Here is a 22,146-nt window from a genome sequence, read left to right as displayed (position 1 = left end):
GAAGCTCGGGTCATTGATTTTGCTCCAGCGGTCTCCATGATGAGAAGGAAACTGTAGTGAGAGCGCATGAGAGTGTTTCTCTGAATCTGTAGTGAAGAGTCAAACAGGCTTCATCTTAAAGGGACAGTTCACCCGAAAATGACAATATGTCATTATTTACTGACCCTCAACCTGCGTGAATTCTTTCTTCTGCTGAACACAAAAGATGATGTTTTGATGAATGTTGGTCTCCAAACAGTTGATGGTCCCCAATGACTTACATAATAAAGAAAAAAATACTATGGAAGTCAATGGGGACCAAAAACTGTTTGGTGAACAACATTCGTCAAAACATCTTGTTTGTTCAGCAGAAGAAAGAAATTAATAAAAGCTAGACCTGCGTCCCGGATTCGGCCCACAGCCTGTAAAACAATATTGAAAGACTATTGAAATTTTAAATAAAATTTTAGATTAATTGTGTTAACTTAATTAAAATAAAAAGAAAATATATGATCAAATATATAAATGAATAAACAAATGAATGAATAAATGAATGAATATATAAATTAATGAAATAAATGTAATTAAAATTAACTGCAAATAATATTTATTATCTTACTAAAATATATTGTTTCATAAAAATATAAAAAATTATAGGCAAATTTTCTGTTTCAAATTGTGAGATGAATTGTGTTAACTTTATTAAATAAATAAATGTATTCATTAATTCAAATAAAAATAAAATATGAATTAATGAATAAATAAATATATGATTAAATAAATAAACAAATGAAAAAAATGAATGATTAAATAAATAAATTAATAAATAAATATAATTAAAATTAAATGTAAATTATATTTATTGTTAGAAAATACATTTTATACAAATTTATTAGAATTTTATAAAATGTATAATTTTCAATTCAATTTGAGATGAATTGTGTTAACTTTAATAAATAAACAAACTTATTAATTCAAATAAATGTAAAATATATGAATGAATAAATAAATGATGAATTATTAAATAAATGAATAAACAATTAACTGAATGAATTTATACATGAATGAATTAACTAATATATTAATTCAAATTAATAAATAAAAAAAATATCAAAATGAAAGGAAGGAAGGAAGGAAGGAAGGAAGGAAGGAAGGAAGGAAGGAAGGAAGGAAGGAAGGAAGGAAGGAAGGAAGAAAGAAAGAAAGAAAGAAAGAAAGAAAGAAAGAAAGAAAGAAAGAAAGAAAGAAAGAAAGAAAGAAAGAAAGAAAGAAAGAAAGAAAGAAAGAAAGAAAGAAAGAAAGCAGATTATTCATGCTTATTTTTATATTCATTCTACAATCATTCTCCATGTTCTTGAACACTTGCTCTTCTGTTAGTAGAGTGAGTCGGGTGCGTTGTCATGTGATTCCAGGCCTTCTCCTCATCAAAGCTAATGCGCAGCTCGTTATAACAGCAGTAATCAGCGATTCTTCTTCAAACACATCAGTCAAAAGTTGTTCAGTGCGCAGGATAATCTATTTATTTCATGATCTGTGTAATAATCTCTAATGCTCATTAAGCCCTCCAGCATTCATTTCATCTCATCTGCTTCCAGTCGGCCCGTATTAAATAGCGAGCTTGCTAATTGTTATTCAATGTTAATTCGATGAACAAAGCACCTGCGATCCATTAGAGACATCAGGGAGGATGTTTACGAGCGGCCCGATCAGATGTGCTTCCTAAACCAAACTTCTGTGGCTGAACCGTTTAAAACACAAATATGAACACAAAGCATTGAATGAATGATCCAGCAGGCCGTGTATTAGGGTAAACCTTGAATGTGGCTCATGCAAGCAGATTTTTGAGACGAAACGATTCTTTAAATGTCAGTTTTCCTTATGAAGTGCAGCGCATTTACTGTGGAAAAGTGTTCCTGTATTTCATGTCCTTCAGTGTAATGTCTACTGCTGGAGTCTGGCGGACAATGTCTGCTCTTTGTGTTTCTGTTCAATGGCTCTGACGGCGGTCTGAGGGGCCGGTGCTCGCCGCATTGATCACACACACACACACACACGCACACACACACACACACACACACACACAGAGCGCGAGGCCTTGCTCCTTTTATTCTCCTGCACGCTTCTGGGAAACCAACATAAAACGCAACTGTTGAAGTGAAAGAAGACAAATCTGAGAGATACAGACCACATAACATTTTCAGAAATAAAATGTCTGACTGAAAAATAAAAAAATGAAAATAATATATTATATATATATATATATATATATATATATATATATATATAAAATCAGTATAATAATATTATATATATATATATATATATATATAAAATCAGTATAATATATATATATATATATATATATATATATATATATATATATATATATATATATTAATTATACTGATTATTAAAACATTCCTGCACTAAATGAATAAACGTCTGAATAAAATAAAATAAAAAATACAAAAATTGTGGGTCTCAGTAGCATTTCTGTCTGACACTGTTGTGTTCAAGAATACACACTATAAATTAAAATAAAATAATCTAAATGTCTAACTGAAAAATAAAATAAAATAAAAAAGAAATTGTGTCTCAGTAACAATTTCTGTCTGTCTGACACTGTTGTGATAAACACTAAAATAAACACTAAAAACAAAAATAAAATCTAAATTTATTAGAACATTCCAGAACTAAATTAATAAATGTCTGAATAAAATAAAATAAAATAAAAATAAATCGTGGGTCTCAGTAGCATGATTTCTGTTTGACACGGTTCTGTTCAAGAATACACACTATAAATAAAAATAAAATAATCTAAATGTCTAACTGAAAAATAAAATAAAATAAAAAAGAAATTGTGTCTCAGTAACAATTTCTCTGTCTGTCTGACACTAAAAATAAAATTATCTAAATTTATTAGAACATTCCAGAACTAAATTAATAAATGTCTGAATAAAATAAAATAAAATAAAATAAAAAATAAAATAAAATGTGGGTCTCAGTAGCATGATTTCTGTTTGACTGTTGTGTTCAAGAATACACACTATAAATTAAAATAAAATTATCCAAAATTATTAAAACAATCCAGAAGTAAAGAAATGTCTGACCAAAAAACTAATTTAATTATATAAAATAAAATTTAAAAAATATATATATAGGTCTCAGTAACTATTTCTGTCTGTCTGACACAGTTGTGTTAAGGATAAAAAGTAAAATAAACAATGAAAATAAAATAATCTGAAATGATTAGAACATTCCAGAACTAAACTAATAAATGTCTGACTGAAATAATATAAAAAATTAAATAAAAGCGGGTCTCAGTAGCATGATTTCTGTCGGACACTGTTGTGTTCAAGAATACACACTATAATAAAATAATCTGAAATTATTAGAACATTCCAGAAGTAATTTCTGACTGAAAAACATAAAAATATATACAAATAATAACATAAATAAATAAAATTAAATAATAAAGTACATAAAATCAAATAAATAAAAAATGTGGGTCTCAGTTCTGTCTGACACAGTTGTGTTCAAGAATAAATGTCTGCCTGAAAAATAAAATAATAAAATGTATGTGTGTCTCACAGTTGTGTTGAAGAACACACACTAGCTGAATGAAGCCCGTCTCTCTCTCTCAGACACACCAGAAACACACGGGCGCATCATTAAGCCGTCCCAGAACCACTGGGCTATTTTAAACACATAAGATGAGCATCATTACAGGACACCTGATACCAGACCAGCGTCTACAAACCTCCTACAGTATATGCTTCAGACCTCCACATCACATGATACTGAAGGCATTCAAATACACACTAAACGGAGCAGGTTTTGCCACATGATCCAAGAATAATTCGACTGCATGCATGACTTTTAACATTATATGGTTAATTGTAGTTTACTATTTGCTGTCAGCAACCCAATGAACACAGACATGTGACATGTTTTGGGATACAAGAAGAAGCAGAGAGTGATGACATCATGTTGATGTCATGATCGTGGAGACACACTGCCCTCTAGAGGACGTTCAACACCACTGACACACGCTCCACTCTCTGTAGGTGGAATCTTATTTGCTTACTTCATAGTATGCATGGTTAGAATGTTGAACGCAGCCGGATGGAGCAATATTCCTTTATTATTCCATTCCATTATTCCCATATGATCCATATGGTCAAATATGTGTAATTAAGAGTAATTTACTATTAATGACAAATGAAAAACAAAAAACACTCATACACACACCAAAGATACTCCAAACTCCCATAGCAACTTACATTCAAACACACCAAACAAAACCTCTGTCAGCCAATAAGAATGAATCTAATACAATCTGACACACTAAACACATCATCGCCAGTGAACGTGAGCAGACGCAGATGCACTATTGGCATGCAGACGAGAGAAGCGTGTTTACAAGCGTGCTGTAAAATAAACACGAGCGGACGAGAGTGTGTCGATGATAGAAACAAACCAGCACACCAGCAGGTCGTTACTAAATCAATACACACACACACTCTTTTACAAATGCATTAACACTGACAAGTGTAAAAAAAGTGTCCTCTAAAGGACAGCATCAAGAGCGCACACTTTTAAAATGGACCTATTATGCTCTTGTTTAAAGTGTTGATGCTGTTTTTGTGCTCTACTAGATTGAATGTGGATTATTTTCCTCATTGTTGCAGCTCCTCTCTTCCCAGTCTGTCAGTAACGCTCTGTTTAGTTCCTGTCTCTATGAAGCTCCGCCTTCTGAAAAGCACATTGCGCTCTGATTGGTCGGCTGTAGCAGTGTGTTGTGATTGGTGTTTGGGAAATGTGTCGCCCTTTACTATAACTACCAGTTTCAACACACTACTAACTAACTCAACTAACTCACTTTTTTACACTTCCGTTTATCCTTTATTCTGCGAATAAATTATTTAATTAACTCAAGACTACAACGTTTCAGGGAGTTTTTGAAGCAATTTTTAGTCTATTGCATGATCTTCTTTCTCATTAATATCTCGATCAATCTCTCACCTTGTCTGCGTTGTCGGCGGCGAGCAGGTTGGTGGCGAGCGTCTGCAGCTTGTGTTGGGCCATGTTCTTGAGCGCAGCCAGACTGCGGCGGGTCATGGCCTGTTTCAGGTTCACCGCGGGGTGATTGAGAGAGTCCAGAGCCGCGGGAACGACCTCGTCGCACGCGTTCAGAATCTCCACTGCTGTTATACCCATCACACAGCGGTCCAGCGCTCCTGAAACACACACACACACCCCATGAAAAACACACTCAAAAACGCTAAAACCTTACAAACTTGAAATAAATAAACTATAGCTGAAATTAAAATGTCTCATTTCCGTTTAGTTTAAGTTGAAGTGTTAAAATAACTAAAACTGAAATAAAAACGTGTGTGTGTGTGTGAGAGAGAGTGTGTGACACGTCAACACAAATGTGTGAATGTTTGAATGTGTGTGTGTGTGTGAGAGTGTATGTGTTATTGTGTGTGTAAGAGAGTGTGTTTGTGTGTGACAGACATAAATGTGTGAATGTTTGAGTGTGTGTGTGTGTGAGAGAGAGAGTGTGTGTGAGATTTTTATTTGTGTGAGAGTGTGTTTCTGTGTGTGACAGCGAGTTTGTGTATGTGAGTGTTTGAGTGTGTGGATGTGAATGTGGATGTGTGTTGGTGTGTGTATTGGTGTGAGAGTGTGTGTCTTGTTGTGAGATAGGGATGTGCACATCGATGCTGCAGTATCGATATATCGATACTCAGAACCTACTATTTTTGTATCGATATTTTCTGCAAAGTATCGATACTTAATTATAATAATAATGTCTGCATAACTAAATGTGTTTAGCCGTGTGTGCAAGTCGATCCGACGGTGTGTGTGTGATATATGTATATAAAGAAAAGCTCTCGCGGACGCGGTGGTACACACCGATCGGTCTGCGGCTGCGCACAGTGCTGTGTGCCACAATCACAACACGACACGCACGGTCTCATGAAAAATGGCATGATGGCAGAGAGCAGAAAACGTAGCTTGATGTGGTGCTACTTCTCAACAGCCGAAAAAAGTATTGCCCGTTGCAATATTTGTGATAAGAGTCACACACTGCAACAATACAAGCAACTTTTTTAAACATTTGCAAACAACACATCCTGAAACAGTCTTCCTCTGCCCAGCCTCCCTCTGTCCGACAAAAGACGTTACAGGAGAGTTTTCAGGGAGGCAAACCCTATCCAGGTACAAAGAGCACAGTCATTAGTCGCTGTCTCTGTCGTAACCATTAGACGAATAAGAAGAACAAATATAAAGTGCGCAGGCTATTTGTGTGGGGTGTCCTGGTATTCCTTACGTTATGGGGGACAAAACGTTACCACAGTCATAATCAATAATACGTTTTTTGAAAATGTTACAGTGTTTTCAGTGATGTAGGTTTAGAGGAATATGTGTGTACAGTATAAAAATCATTACAGGTATGGAATGTCCCCTTAATGGTAGGAATACCAGTATGAGTTTAGACATATACCGTGTGTGTATTTTATATATATTAAATTTTATATAAAAAAAATTAAACTGCTAGCAGTTAAATGAAAAACAAAAACCATGCAAATATATATACATCAGCTACAAAAATGTAGAAAGTTAAAGATGAAGAAAACATGGTTTGTTTAAAATTAAGAAAGAAGTAAAAGTATGCACAGTTTATTTTGTTGGTATTTTAGTTTATTAAGATTTGTTATGTTATTTAATCAGTATTTTTTGTCAAATATGGAGATAGTACAATAGAATTTTGAAGAATAAGAAAAAAAAACTGCCAGTTTAAAAATAAGAAATAAGTAAAAATATGCAATTTATGTTGTTGGTATTTTTGTTTTATTAAGATTTATGTTATTAGGGGCCAAGCACCGAAGGTGCTTAGGCACCTATTGTTATTGTTGGCGTTCCGTACGCTTATTATTATTCTTCCGCTTCTTCTTCCGCTCTTGAAGTCTATGGCAGCCCATAGAACCGCTTGCGGGAAAGTTGTGAAATTTGGCACACAGTTAGAGGACAGTCTGACCTTTGTCCATAGCAAATTTGGAGTCTCTAACTCAATCCCTCTAGCGCCATCAGCTGTCCAAAGTTGCACTTATGTTTATGTTAATAACTTTTGAACCATAAGGGCTAGAAACAAAATTCTTTTTTCCTCTGATTCCTTGGGTCAAGACGAATCGATTGCACCATATGACGTCATTTTCCGTCATGAAAATTTTTCCGCCATTTTGAATTTTCTGAAAAACGTACTTTTTCGAACTCCTCCTAGGCCGTTACTCCAATTTTCACGAAAATTTAACCAGATCATCTTCAGACCATGCCGACAAAATGTTATGGAATTCAAGTTGATTTCTCAAACCGTTTTCGAAAAACACGCAAACGAATTGTACGTAGTGCTTGCGAAAATAGACATAAGGCTGTATCTCCGCAACGCTTTATCGTATTCAGACCAAACTTGGTAACTGTCATCACAAGCATGACCTGAGGCAACATGCAGCGTTTCGGCGCAGCGCCACCTAGTGGTGCGGAGATATGAAAAATGGCTATTTTTACTTATAACTTCTGATGGGTTTGGCCAAAAATCATGAATTTGGTCTCGTTGGATTCGGGGAATCATGCCGAGTCGAATGATATCCAATTTTCCCATATTGGACATTTTGGCCGTCGGCCATTTTAAATTTGGTGCTAAAATGCTGTATTTTACGAACGCATTAGCATATCGTTATGAAACTCGGTATGGGTCATCAGCACAATGCCCTGAAGGAGCATACCAAGTTTAGGACCAGCGCCACCTTGTGGTCAAAAGTTATAACAAAATTTACAAAAATGCTAATAACTTTTGACTATATTAACCGATTGTAATGAAACTGTTTTCAGTAGATTCCTTGGGTCATGCTGAGAACATAGATATCAAACTTTCCATAGTCAGCTGAACTTCCTGTCCGCCATATTGTTTTTCTTTAAAAACCTACTTTTTCGAACTCCTCCTAGACCGTTGCTCCGATTTTCACCAAAATCGAACCGTATCATCTTCAGACCATGCTGACAAAAAGTTATGGATTTCAAGTCGATAAGTCAAACCGTTTTCGTATACCAGAGCAACGAATTTGAGGCATGATGCAAAAATGACTCTTGAAGCTGTATCTCTACAATGCTTCGACATATTCAGACCAAACTTGGTACGTGTCATCACAAGCATGACCTGAGGCATCATACAGTGTTTCGGCGCAGCGCCACCTACTGGAGTGGAGATATGAAAAATGGCTGTTTTTGCTTATAACTTCTGATGGGTTTGACCAAAATTCATAAATTTGGTATGGTTCATCAGGACAATGCCCTGAAGGAGCCTGAGAAGTTTCGGACCAGCACCACCTTGTGGTCAAAAGTTATAACAAAATTGACAAAAATGCTAATAACTTTTGATAATATCTACCGATTGTAATGAAACTGGTCTCAATAGATTCCTTGGGTCATGCTGAGAACATAGATATCAAATTTGCCATATTCAGCTGAACTTCCTGTCCGCCATATTGTTTTTCTTTAAAAACCTACTTTTTCAAACTCCTCCTAGACCTTTGCTCCGATTTTCACCAAAATTGAACCGTATCATCTTCAGACCATGCCGACAAAAAGTTATGGATTTCAAGTTGATAAGTCAAACCGTTTTCGTATACCGGAGCAAAGAATTTGAGAGATGATGCAAAAATTACTCTTGAAGCTGTATCTCTACAATGCTTTGACATATTCAGACCAAACTTGGTACGTGTCATCACAAGCATGACCTGAGGCATCATACAGTGTTTCGGCGCAGCGCCACCTACTGGAGTGGAGATATGAAAAATGGCTATTTTTGCTTATAACTTCTGATGGGTTTGACCAAAATTCATTAATTTGGTATGGGTCATCAGGACAATGCCCTGAAGCAGCCTGAGAAGTTTCGGACCAGCGCCACCTCGTGCTCAAAAGTTATAACAAACTTGACAAAAATGCTAATAACTTTTTTTTCTAATTGCTCACTGCTGCTGTTGGTCTGATGCTCACGGCCATGTTGGCTGGCTTCTTGTGCCGTTTTTGTGCTTGGCCCCGTAATTGCTGCTTGCAGCTATATTTTAATCATTATTTTTATAAGAAGGCTGTTTAAACATTTTTATTTATTTGTTGTTAAATTTGCTTTTCTAATAAATTAGTTATTAATGGCCAGAATGTGTATGTAATTTGCCTTTAATTTAGCCTTTAAAATTAAAATGAATGCCTTAAAATTAACATTATTTTGAAAAAACACATACACAATTAAAATTATAAGCAGTATCGGTATCGGTAAAATTGTAACAAAAAGTATCGGTATCGTATCGCATGGAAAAAAATGTGGTATCGCCGATCCCTATTGTGAGACTGTGTGTTATTGTGTGTGTGTGTGAGAGAGAGAGAGAGTGTGTTTGTTTGTTTGTGTGTGTTATTGTGTGTGTGTGAGAGAGTGTGTTTGTGTAAGTGAGTTTGAATATGTGTGTGTGGGTTAGTGTGTTGGTGTGAGAGTGTGTGTGGATGTGTGTTGGTGTGTGCATTGGTGTGAGAGTGTGTGTTATTGTGTGTGTGTAAGATTGTGTGTTATTATGTGGGTGTGTGGGAGAGTGAGTTGGTGTATGTGAGTGTTTGTTTGTGTGTGTGTATGTGAGTTTGAATATGTGTGTGTGGGTGAGTGTGTTGGTTGTGAGAGTGTGTGTTGGTGTGTGTGTGTGTGTGTGTGTGTGTGTGTGTGTGTGTGGTGTGTGTGTGAGTTATTGTGCGAATGTTATTGTATGTGTGTTATTGTGTGCGTAAGAGAGTGTGTTTGTGTGTGACAGACACAAATGTGTGAATGTTTGAGTGTGTGTGTGTTTGAGTTTCAGAGTGTGTGGATGAGAGTGTGTGTGTGAGTGAGTGTGTTTTTGTGTGTGACAGCAAGTTTGTGTATGTGAGTGTTTGTGAATGGGTGTGGGTGTGTGTGTTGGTGTGAGAGTACGTGTTGATGTGAGTGTGAGAGAGAGTGTGTGGATGGGTGTTGATGTGTGCATTGGTGTGAGTGTGTCTGAGAGTGTGTGTTATTGTGTGTGTGTGAGAGTGTGTGTGTTATTGTGTGTGTGTGTGAGAGTGTGTGTAAGATTGTGTGTGTTATTGTGTGTGTGTGTGTGAGAGTGTGTGTGTATAGAGTGAGAAGTGTATCCTCAAAATTTTATATTAATGAGCCCAAGCTGCAGTGTTGCCAGGCAACAATGAGGATGACCTCTAAGCTTTGAACCCTAACCCCAGGCTCACCTGTGTCCATCTGCCACACGTAGACAGAGCCATCAGAGCAGCCCACCACCAGATAATCGTCACATGGCCTCCATTTGATGACCTGGATGGGGAAGAGGTGTCTGGAGGCCAGCATGATGCACTTCCGCTCTCTCAAACTCAGCAGGCCGACAGAGTGATCGCTGGCCACCGAACACACGCAGTGCTGCACACGCGTCTAGAAGAGCAGAGCAAACCATCACCAATGACAGCTAGACGAGAAAAAGGCAGGGCTTAAAGGCCCAGAAGTTGTCTCTGATTGGTCAAGAATGTTATTAGTTACAGTAATAAAGATTACTGTAATCTTAGTTACAGTAAAAAAGAAAAAAATGTGTCATTAATGTTGAATTTTAAACTCTGTTCAATCTATTCTATGTCTATTAAAGTTTGTTTTTTTAGAGCCATTAAACTAATTCATCTCTAACTGGTCAAGAATGATGAGTCTAATAACTATTAAACTAATATTTTAAACTGTTTAATCAGTATTACCTATTCGATGTCTAATAAAGCTTATTTATGAGCTTGTAATATTTATAGGTCAAAAAGAAATTACTAGAATTAGCATAAAATAGAATGACAACTGACATGAAACAGTGGAATCAGAGAGTGGGCGGAGCATAGCAGCCCAGCTGTTCTCTCTGATTGGTCAAGAATGACTGGTCTAATTAATATTAAATGAATATTTTAAACTCTTTACTATAGTTTCTTTCAGGAGCAGGTCAAGATTAAAACCCCAAGCAGATGCTCTCTGATCGATTCTGTCTCGCTTTATTCACACAGAGGCGAATTGAGAAATGCCAAAAACATCGTCTGATTGAACGAAAATACAGAGAAGTCCAAACCTGCCAACAATGAAGGTGGAAATGATATCAGTGCGAATCAAATTAAAAAGCAGAGCAGCTCACTTCACGTAAGGTCACTCAAGGTTTGCCTTCCACAACAAATCCTGCAGCAAAGGTCAAACAGGACTTAAGAGAGGGAGACTCGGAGCGTTTCCATGACAACGGCGCAGGCATTTCTTTTGATTGCGTTTCGGAGGCTTCGGAGCCTCTTCGCCTGACATTTAGTGCTGAAAGTCTCCGTCTAATTGGTCACCAAGGTGAGACTCGGAGATTAGAAATTCTGCAGCCGTCTAGCGCTGGATGAACTTTTCAATGTCTAGAGACGAACCTTTACAAGAAATGTGCGGGTGAGTAAATAACGACAGAATATTCGCTTTTGGGTGATGACAGGTGATGAGTTTTGATGGACAAATTTTTCACTACACGATTATCGTGGCCTTGAAGAATCACACGTAACAATTACACTTGAAATCACTTCCTTACGTGAACTAATATGGCTTCTTGTCACAGAATGAGGCAGAAATTAGATTATTTTATAGTATTCTATACAGTAATAAAGTCTATGCATGATAAATATACATTATCCTTTTGAAAACACCAGAGATGGCTTGAAGAACACAGATAAACCATATGCTGTGGCGAAATCTGGATGTCTGTGTCCATATTAGGCATTTCCTGGAACGCCAAAAGTTTTATGACTCCTATGAGTCTCTCTTGTGCATTTATGCGTGAGGGCGCCCTCTGGTGTTGAGTATGTATGTAGAAAGTACAGTATTCAACTAATTTGTCTCTGCGTCTGCATTTTCTAGAAAATGTAAAGTGAAAAGCTGTTGATCTAGACTGATTACAGCCATCATACTTGACCAATCAGAGCACCAATAAGCCCCGCCTACTTTCAAAACCTCTTATTTTAGTTCTGAAAACACTTACGCTGCAGTTTTCTGGAGGCACGATCAGCTGTGTGATTTCTCCTCCGTGCACGCAGAAGATGTGCTTCATCTCGCCCGTGAAAATGTCCCAGATGATGACGGAGAAGTCGACGCCGCCGGACACCAGCGAGCGTTGATCGTAGCGTGGCGACACCTGATGCGGGTACAGCAGACACGTGACCTTGTGCCTGTGACCTCTGAGGGTGCGATGCGGAGGCCAGCCTAAAGATAGAGAGAGAGAGATGTTACACACACATTTACAGTGCTTTATTATTATATAACGTATAATAATATTGGTAATTAGCAATAAAAGTGTGCTAATATTGAATTTATTTATATATAATAATATATTTAATTTGTTAGCAATAATATATATATATATATATATATATATATATATATATATATATATAAAATTAAATATATAAGCGATAAATATAAATAATAATGATAATAATAATATATTCTTTATTTATAATATATAATAAAATCGGCATTATTAATAGTAATAGTGTGCTAATATTGAGGAAAATAAAATAAATAAATTATAAATAATAACAATAATATTTTATTATTATAAGTTATACATTAATATATAAAATACAATATATATATAATAATAATAAATTCTAAAATAAAATATATAAATATATTATTATAGATTACATGAAATATATAAATTATAAATTGTAATATATTCAAGATATTACTATTATTATACATTAATAATATATTATATATTAGTAATATATCCATAATAATAAATTCTAAAATTAAAAAGATATAACATATATTATAAATAAAATATTTAATATATGAATCAGCAATAATAATACATTCTAAAATAAAAATATATAAATTAGCAATAATAAAAAAATATATATACAGATATAAAATATTGAATATATAAATTATAAACAATGATAATAATAATATATTCAATATAAGATACATTAACAACATATTATAATATAATAATAGTAATTTTAATAGCAATAGTGTGCTAATACAAAGTACGAAAGTATTAATAAAATATACTAAATATAGCATTAATATGATAATATGATATATAAAAAAATATAATGATGTATAATTATCTTATTTCATATTATTAGATGTATTTATAATAATAAATAATAATACAAATATGTATTTAAATATTTATATTAAAATCTAATATTTATTATTTATTGCTTATAAATAAATTATCAATATTATTATGATGAAGATGAAATATGAACAGCAGTAAGCGAGCGTGTTTCACCCCTGCGCAGCATGTGTTCTCCCTGCAGGAGCTGAACGATGGCCGTCTGTGTCGCAGGAACCAGTATGATGCTGCCGTCCTCTCGTCCACACACCAGCCGCCCCTGAGACGGGATGTACACGCTGGCCGTCACCTTAATGGGGTCGCTGGAGCCGGGCAGGACGCTCAGCTGGTCAATGATGCCCGCTGGAGACGGCATCAGCTTATCAAAAGCCTCCTGGAGACTGATGCTGGCGGACACCTGGAGCTCTGGGAGGGGGACGGAGGTGAACACAAAGTGGGACATGAACATATTTCTGTGCTGGATTGAGAACTATCTATTGGCATTACATGCAGGGCTAAGAGTGGACACAAGAGGGCAGTATGTATATTGAAGTACTGAATACACACAGCAGAGGGCCACATTGAACTGGCTGAGGCAAAAGATGCCAATTCAAAACAATTCAAACTCGTACCTGCGGCGGAGGACAGCGGCTGTAAGGGCGACGTCTCCGGGACGCTCCACACCGTCAGTCGGCCCGCAGAGTCTCCCTGAATCAGCAGCTTGTGGAAGGGCTCCCTCCGTCCGAAAAAGAAGCGCGTCACGGGTGGACAAATCAGGAGCTGTGAAAACCAGCCACAGAAACATCAACATCTGTAAAACACACACAGCTCCAGAAGAGTCACTGCACACACACTCTGAGCGTCTGTGAGCCGCTGGTACACGGGCGTATGGATGCTGCGAGCTGTTAAACATGAGCATCTGTTTCCTGTGAGAAGGGAAATTCTCAGCTCATGCAGGTTCATGGCATCAGCCATTCTAGATGATTTCAACGTACTGAAGGAAAATGAACGCAAATGGAGTTGGTTTTTATCACCACAATGAGTTACAGCTGATTTAAAGCTATTTTATTCCAGGGGTGTGTGGGTATGATTCAATTAAATAAATATATAAATAAATAAAATAGATTCAAATAAATAGATTAAAAAATTTGAATAAAATAAATACATACAAAATAAATATTTGATTAAAGTAAATTGATTAAAACAATAAAAAAGATTAAAATAAATACATGCATAAAATAAAATGATTAAAATAAATTGATTAAAAAACCTAATAAAAAAGATTAAAATAAATATGCGTAAAACAAATTTGATTAAAATAAATATATTAAAAAAGGATTAAAACATAAAAAAAAATATTAAAATACATGCATAAATATTTGATTCAAATAAATTGATTAAAACAAAAAATAAATTCAAATAAATGCATGCATAAATATTTGTTTAAAATAAATGTATTAAAAGATAATAAAATTAGATTCAAATAAAATACATGAAAAATAAAATAAATAAATGCATAATAAATATTTGATAAATATAATGTTAACAAATGAAACCTTATTGTCAAGTGTTACCAAATAAATAATAACAATTTGATCAAAATACACAAAATAAATAAATAACACTCTTTACAGTACAGTCCTACAGTGGGTAGAAATGTAATAATGGAAATTAATAGAAACTAAATATTTTCGAATAATATTTCAGACATAACTATACATGAAAATATGCAGTTCCTTCCATTAAAATGATCATATAAAATGACCTATAGTAATATAGTATGTTTATATGTTTCTGGTCTTATTGTGAATGTGCATTCCAAAGGAAAATCATAATCTTTCATATAAATTAGTTAGAAGGGTGAAAAAAATGCATGTGGATTAAAATAAAAATATGCCAAACCTACAGTTTTACATTATATTAATAAAGTGGATTTCTTGTTGTTAAAACATGGGAAACTATAAATAAAATATGAAAATTTATGTATAAATATGGGAAACTCAGTACTGCACAAAATCATCAAGCTAAATATATATGTTTTGGTTATTTATTGTGGTATATCTGCTGTACACAAAAAAGTAATAACAATAAAATTAATAATAATATTAAAAGAGAATGATAAAAATTCAAAATTAAGCTTTGCGCAGGCCTATAGCTTTAAGAGATTTTACATTCATTCACACATGATGTTTTAATGTAAAATTCCTCTTCATGTTTGACCATGTGACGTGTCTGAAGTGGTATGGATTGATGTTGTCCTCTGAACTCTCGAAGCATCCTATATCGAGAACAGTGCAAAGTGCCACCAATGAGCTTTCCTTAATAAACACACTAGTGTATGTGCACACATCCAACACACACACACACACACATCACAACATGCACAAAACACACACTTCAAACCAAAAAGACACACGAAAAGATCAGCTGAAGAAACAACTAGAGAACGACACACAGAGTCGTAGAACTACGTTTCAGATCTAAAAAAGGACTAAATCAACAACATTTTAATTGAATGCATCTGTCTAAAATAGAGGAGAAAAACAAGCTGAAGCGACTGTAAAGAAGCTCTGGGACTTTGCATGCATCTTCACCGTGTGAAGAGAGTCAATGAGTGATCGTTTTTAGTGGGAGGAGCATGAGACTTAGCGAATCAGAGAGAGTGACAGGAGGCAGGAACACCACAGGAAGCTCTCAGAACATCCAATCATACTCACTGATGCAAATCCTGTGTGGAAATACTTATGATTTAAAGTTAGGGCTGCGCGATATATAGAAATGCAGTATGGCTTAGTGTTATTTAATTAAGCAAATGCAGTACTTGTGCTTTGGTTTCAGAGCGAAGAACGTCATTTACACACGTCTAGTTCATGATAATGTAGTGTTTTAGAGTCTCAAATTAATTTAATTAAAAAATAAACACGGTTTATTTACCGTGTGTTTAATGAGCTGCATGAGTGTAAATGAAAAGTTAAACCCTGAAAGCATTTATTTATTTATTTGCCAGCAACCTGTCAAAATAAAAGTTTGTAAAAAGAGAAATTAAAATGTACATATTAGTAATTTTACAGTAAAATAAAAACAATTAAAATTTAGTTTTTTATAGCACAATAGTATTATTACAATATTTCTTATTTTGTTTAATACATGTAGTAATATATAGTAATATAAATAATAAATATGTATTGTATAAATAATAAAAAATAAATAATATAATATAGTAAACTATAATACAAAAATAATATATTATATAATAATATTAATATAATATAATATAGTAAAATATAATGTAATAAATAATATAATAAAATAATGTTTATTATTAAATTTAAGTGACCTAAGAAAACTCAAGTGGACATTTATTATATTATATTTTATAATACATTTTATTATATTTTTAAGAGTAAATCCAAGTTAACACCCAAATTTTTCAAGTTTTTCCAAATATTTCAGCCCTAAACGGATTGTGCACTTAAAAACAATTCTTCAGATTAAAAAGTAATTTTTCATCTTTTTTAATTTTTTATTTTATTTCTATGCAGATGTACTTTCCAAACATTCTTCTAGAATTATTGCCCTAATTATTCTAGAATTATTTATTCAAGTCATCTGGTGAAACTTCATATCGCAGAAAAACAAAATCACAACGTCAGTTTTTTCCAATGTCGTGCAGCCCTATTTAAAATTGTCAATATAATAAAATAGTGACTATAAAGATGAAATATTGCATTATTCTGCGACTGGATGCCTGGCGTGTTCATATAGACATGCGCGGAGAGCTGGGCTGGTGCGCCTGCGTCTCACTGTCAGCTGGGCTTACTGGTGCCTCTAGAGGCTGCTGGATGTATTGCATTTCAGGAGAGTAGAGCTCCGGATCACAAGCGTTGTCAGGGAGACGCACCACAACACACTGCCCCTCCCACCCATCCTCCGGCTGGGGCGGGACAAGGGACGGGTGAGGGGGGCGACAACAGACAAAGAGCAAAATCATAAATAAATCAAACACAGACACAAACTACTGTACAAATTACACATAAACACACACAGGAGCAGACTGACAAGAAAACATATAGACAGACACAAACTGAAGATGAATTAAACACATATAGTCTGAACGGTAGTTTATAAAGAAACTGAACTAAATGTCAATAGGAGATTTAAGATTGGCTGAGCATTAAAGTCACATGAACTCAAAACTGACTCTATTTACTTTATTAATTCATGTTCCTGCTTCCTGCTTATTGTGAATGACTCATCACCAGTAACATTAACTGAAATAATCTTTCATCAAAGTGCATATCCTGTTTGCATCAATGTATCAGATTACAGAAGTAAAACGGTTTAATGTTGACTTAAAAAGTTAGTTGACATCATTTAAACAGACATGAACTGAAAGTGTACGGCTGTTTGAACACGGTCTTCTTCCTCATGATAAGAGTGTGTGTGTGAGTGTGTGTGTGTGTCTGACCTGTTTGTCGGCGCGGTCGGCGATGCTGTACACCAGAGGAGGGATGGAACCTTCCGGCTTCTTCCCGACGCTGCTGCGGAAGTGTTCACTCGCTGGGAGACAACTGAAACACAGAGTCACAGTTCATCATCCATCCATCTTTTTATCTGTTAATCTGGCCATCCAGCCATCCGTTTATCTATTCATCTATCCATCCATCCGTTTATCTATGTTTATCCATACATCCATCTATCCATCCATCCATTTATCTATTTGTTTATCCGTTCATCCATCTGTCTATCTATGTTTATCCCTCCCTACAGCCATCCATCTGTTTATCTATTCATCTATCTTTCCATCCGTTTATCTATCTGTTTATCCATGCATCCATCTATCCATCCATCCATCATTCATCCATCCGTTTATCTATGTTTATCCATCCATCCATCCATCCATCCATCCATCCATCCATCTATCCGTCCATCTACTTATCTATCCATTCGTTTATCTATCTGTCCATCATCAATCCATCCATCCATCTATCTATCCATTCATTTATCTATCCATCCATCCATCCGTTTATCTGTCCATCCTTCCATCTATTTGTTTATCCGTCCATCTGTCTGTCTGTCATCCATCCATCTGTCCATCCATCTATTTATCTATCCATTCTTTTATCTATCTGTTCATCATCCATCCATCCATCCGTCTATCTATCCATTCATTTATCCATCCATCCATCATCCATCCATCCTTTTATCTGTTAATCTGGCCATCCAGCCATCCGTTTATCTATTCATCTATCCATCCATCCGTTTATCTATGTTTATCCATACATCCATCTATCCATCCATCCATTTATCTATTTGTTTATCCGTTCATCCATCCGTTTATCTATGTTTATCCCTCCCTACATCCATCCATCCGTTTATCTATTCATCTATCTTTCCATCCGTTTATCTATCTGTTTATCCATGCATCCATCTATCATTCATCCATCATTCATCCATCCGTTTATCTATGTTTATCCATCCATCCATCCATCCATCCATCCATCCATCTATCCGTCCATCTACTTATCTATCCATTCGTTTATCTATCTGTCCATCATCAATCCATCCATCCATCTATCCATTCATTTATCTATCCATCCATCCATCCGTTTATCTGTCCATCCTTCCATCTATTTGTTTATCCGTCCATCTGTCTGTCTGTCATCCATCCATCTGTCCATCCATCTATTTATCTATCCATTCTTTTATCTATCTGTTCATCATCCATCCATCCATCCATCCGTCTATCTATCCATTCATTTATCCATCCATCCATCATCCATCCATCCTTTTATCTGTTAATCTGGCCATCCAGCCATCCGTTTATCTATTCATCTATCCATCCATCCGTTTATCTATGTTTATCCATACATCCATCTATCCATCCATCCATTTATCTATTTGTTTATCCGTTCATCCATCCGTTTATCTATGTTTATCCCTCCCTACATCCATCCATCCGTTTATCTATTCATCTATCTTTCCATCTGTTTATCTATCTGTTTATCCATGCATCCATCTATCATTCATCCATCATTCATCCATCCGTTTATCTATGTTTATCCATCCATCCATCCGTCCGTCCATCTACTTATCTATCCATTCGTTTATCTATCTGTCCATCATCAATCCATCCATCTATCCATTCATTTATCTATCCATCCATCCATCCATCCATCCGTTTATCTGTCCATCCTTCCATCTATTTGTTTATCCGTCCATCTGTCTGTCTGTCATCCATCCATCTGTCCATCCATCTATTATCTATCCATTCTTTTATCTATCTGTTCATCATTCATCCATCCATCCATCCATCCATCTATCTATCCATTCATTTATCCATCCATCCATCATCCATCCACCCATTTATCTTGTTTTTCCATTCATCCAACCATTTATATGTTTATCCATCTGTCCGTCCATCCATCCATCCATCAAATCAATCAAATCAATCAATCCATCCATCCATCCATCCCTCCATCCACCCATTTATCTATTTGTATATCCATTCATCCATCAATTTATCTATCTGTCCATCCGTCCATTCATTCATCCTTCCATCCATCCATTTATCTGTTTATCCATGCATCCGTTTATCTATCCGTTTATCCATGCATCCATCCATCCATCCATCATCCATCCATCCATCCATCCATCTACTTACTATATTTAAGTTCAATTTATATCAAATAAATAATAAATAAATGTACATTTTCTTAAAATTAATAAACAAAATAAAATACTCTTTATTTTTCCTTTATCAACATTTAGTATATAATAAATAAGATAATTAATTCTGAATAAGTCATTTGTTGTTAGTTTTGAAAGTGTGCTGTAGGTAAGTTATGTTTGCAGTTAGTAAATATGCAGTCATGTGTAGGTAAGTGTGTGGTTAGTTGTAAGTGTGTATGTGTTGATAGTTTTCAAGTATGTAGTAATATATTAGTAGTTTGAGAGTATATGGATATTTGTTAATCGTTTGTTTGTGTATAGCTGCATGATTCAGGGGGGAAATCTAATTGCAATTTTTCTGATGAAAAAACTGTGATTTAAAATGTGATTTAGAAAATATACCTATAAAATAATATTAATTATTATCATTACTATTATTAGTAGTAGCAGTTTCTTAAATAAAAAATAAAAATGAAAACACTGGATCATGAGCTGCTCACGTGTAAATGACTCTGAAACACGCAGTTCATGTTTTTAATTAAATCAGCCTTTGCCATTTAATAAGCCATTTTGCAATTCAGGATTTATTCACATTATTCATGCAGCCTCTAATAGTGTGTGTTGTTGTGTTACCTGGCCGGTAATTTGTAAATGTAGCTGCAACCATCTTCAGTCCATATTACGACTTTATCAGCAGCGATGAATTCTCCTCCGGCCCACGACTGATTGTTCTCGCTCGGGACCGAACACAGCAGGGAGAAATCACCCGCGTCCAACACCTACAGCACAAGACATCACGATTCAGACACAACACAAGCGATAACATCAAACTGACAATCGCACACTCACCCTCCAGTACTTGGAACACACCACCAGCAGCGAGAGCTGTGTGAACGTGCAGAAGGAAATACTCTGGCAGCCCTGACAGTAGATCGGCTTCGACTCCTCCTCAAACACGGGATCCAGATCCTGCTGAAACACACACACACATCTCCAGGACTGTGTTTTCAGTGTATGAAACATGAATTCTGCCCATCTACACAGGATTTCTGTGTTTATTGAGATGTATGCTTGAGTTTAACTGTTCACCTGCATTCTGCTGACGTCAGCGGTGATGATCCACACCTTGAGAATACCAGTGACAGACACGGCCACCACTGTGTCCTCTGAAACACACACACGTTTACTATATTACTGAGGACACTGCATAAACTTCCATTGACATAATATCAGGTTAATGGTACAGTGGCAAGAAAAAGTTTGCAGAATCTGTGAAAATGAGAATTATTTTAATAAAATAAGAGAGATCATACAAAATGCATGTTATTTTTTGTTTAGTACTGTCTTGAGAAAGATATTTTACATAAAAGATGTTTGCATTTAGTTCACCAGACAAAACAATAGCTGAATTTATTAAATTAACCCCATTCATAAGTATGTGAAGCATTGATTCTCAATACTGTGTGTGGTTACCTGATGATCCACGACTGTTTTTGTGTTTTGTGATGTTGTTCATGAGTCTCTTGTTTGTCCTGAGCAGTTAAACTGCGCTCTGTTCTTCAGAAAAATCCTCCAGATCCTGCAGATTCATCAGTTTTCAAGCATTGAATGATGAACTGATTTTGAGATTCATCTTTTCACACTGAGGACAATTGAGGGACTCAAACACAACTATTAAAAAAGGTTCAAACATTCACTGATGCTCCAGAAGGAAACATGATGCATTAAGAAAACTTTTGAACTTTTTAACAGGATGAAGATGTCACAATTTTTCTTATTTTGTTGAAAAATCATTGTTTTACATTTAGTACTGCCCTTCGGAAGCAACAGAAGAGACTTGCATGTTCCCCGGCAGAAAAATCAAGTACAATTTACCTTGATATTTGAATTCAAAAGTTTTCACCCCCCAGACTCTTAATGCATCGTGTTTCCTTCTGGAGCATCAGTGAATGTTTGAACCTTTTTTTATAGTTGTGTTTGAGTCCCTCAATTGTCCTCAGTGTGAAAAGATGAATCTCAAAATCATTCAGTCACTGCTGGAAAGGGTTCAAATATGCAAAAATGCTTGAAAACTGATGAATCTGCAGGAGCTGGAGGATTTTTCTGAAGAACAGAGCTCAGTTTAACTGCTCAGGACAAACAAGAGACTCATGAACAACCATCACAAAACACAAAAACAGTCGTGGATCATCAGGTAACCACACACAGTATTGAGAATCAATGGTTCACATACTTATGAATGGGGTTATTTGAATAAATTCAGCTATTGTTTTGTCTGGTGAACTAAATGCAAACATTTTTATGT

General features: G+C 35.2%; 1 protein-coding gene across 5 annotated transcripts in view; it reads right to left on the bottom strand.

Annotated features, from left to right (window-relative positions):
• Nucleotides 1–22,146, bottom strand: part of LOC137012176 (WD repeat-containing protein 7) — a 117,130-nt gene that overhangs the window by 83,276 nt on the left and 11,708 nt on the right. For 2 of the 5 annotated variants that reach the window (XM_067375288.1, XM_067375286.1), the window contains exons 6-15: nucleotides 20,931–21,007; nucleotides 20,691–20,813; nucleotides 20,475–20,620; nucleotides 17,638–17,740; nucleotides 16,990–17,103; nucleotides 13,802–13,949; nucleotides 13,347–13,595; nucleotides 12,084–12,304; nucleotides 10,294–10,489; nucleotides 5,005–5,219 (exon numbers count right to left, since the gene is read on the bottom strand). In XM_067375288.1, coding sequence (XP_067231389.1) covers nucleotides 5,005–5,219; nucleotides 10,294–10,489; nucleotides 12,084–12,304; nucleotides 13,347–13,595; nucleotides 13,802–13,949; nucleotides 16,990–17,103; nucleotides 17,638–17,740; nucleotides 20,475–20,620; nucleotides 20,691–20,813; nucleotides 20,931–21,007 — 1,592 coding nt within the window. The remainder of the gene's footprint in view (nucleotides 1–5,004; nucleotides 5,220–10,293; nucleotides 10,490–12,083; nucleotides 12,305–13,346; nucleotides 13,596–13,801; nucleotides 13,950–16,989; nucleotides 17,104–17,637; nucleotides 17,741–20,474; nucleotides 20,621–20,690; nucleotides 20,814–20,930; nucleotides 21,008–22,146) is intronic. The other 3 variants (XM_067375287.1, XM_067375289.1, XM_067375290.1) reach the window with 3 other exon arrangements.

The sequence above is a fragment of the Chanodichthys erythropterus genome, chromosome 22 (assembly GCF_024489055.1).
Source record: "Chanodichthys erythropterus isolate Z2021 chromosome 22, ASM2448905v1, whole genome shotgun sequence".
In the NCBI taxonomy this organism is placed as follows: domain Eukaryota; kingdom Metazoa; phylum Chordata; class Actinopteri; order Cypriniformes; family Xenocyprididae; genus Chanodichthys; species Chanodichthys erythropterus.
This window is presented reverse-complemented; position numbering and strand designations above follow the sequence as displayed.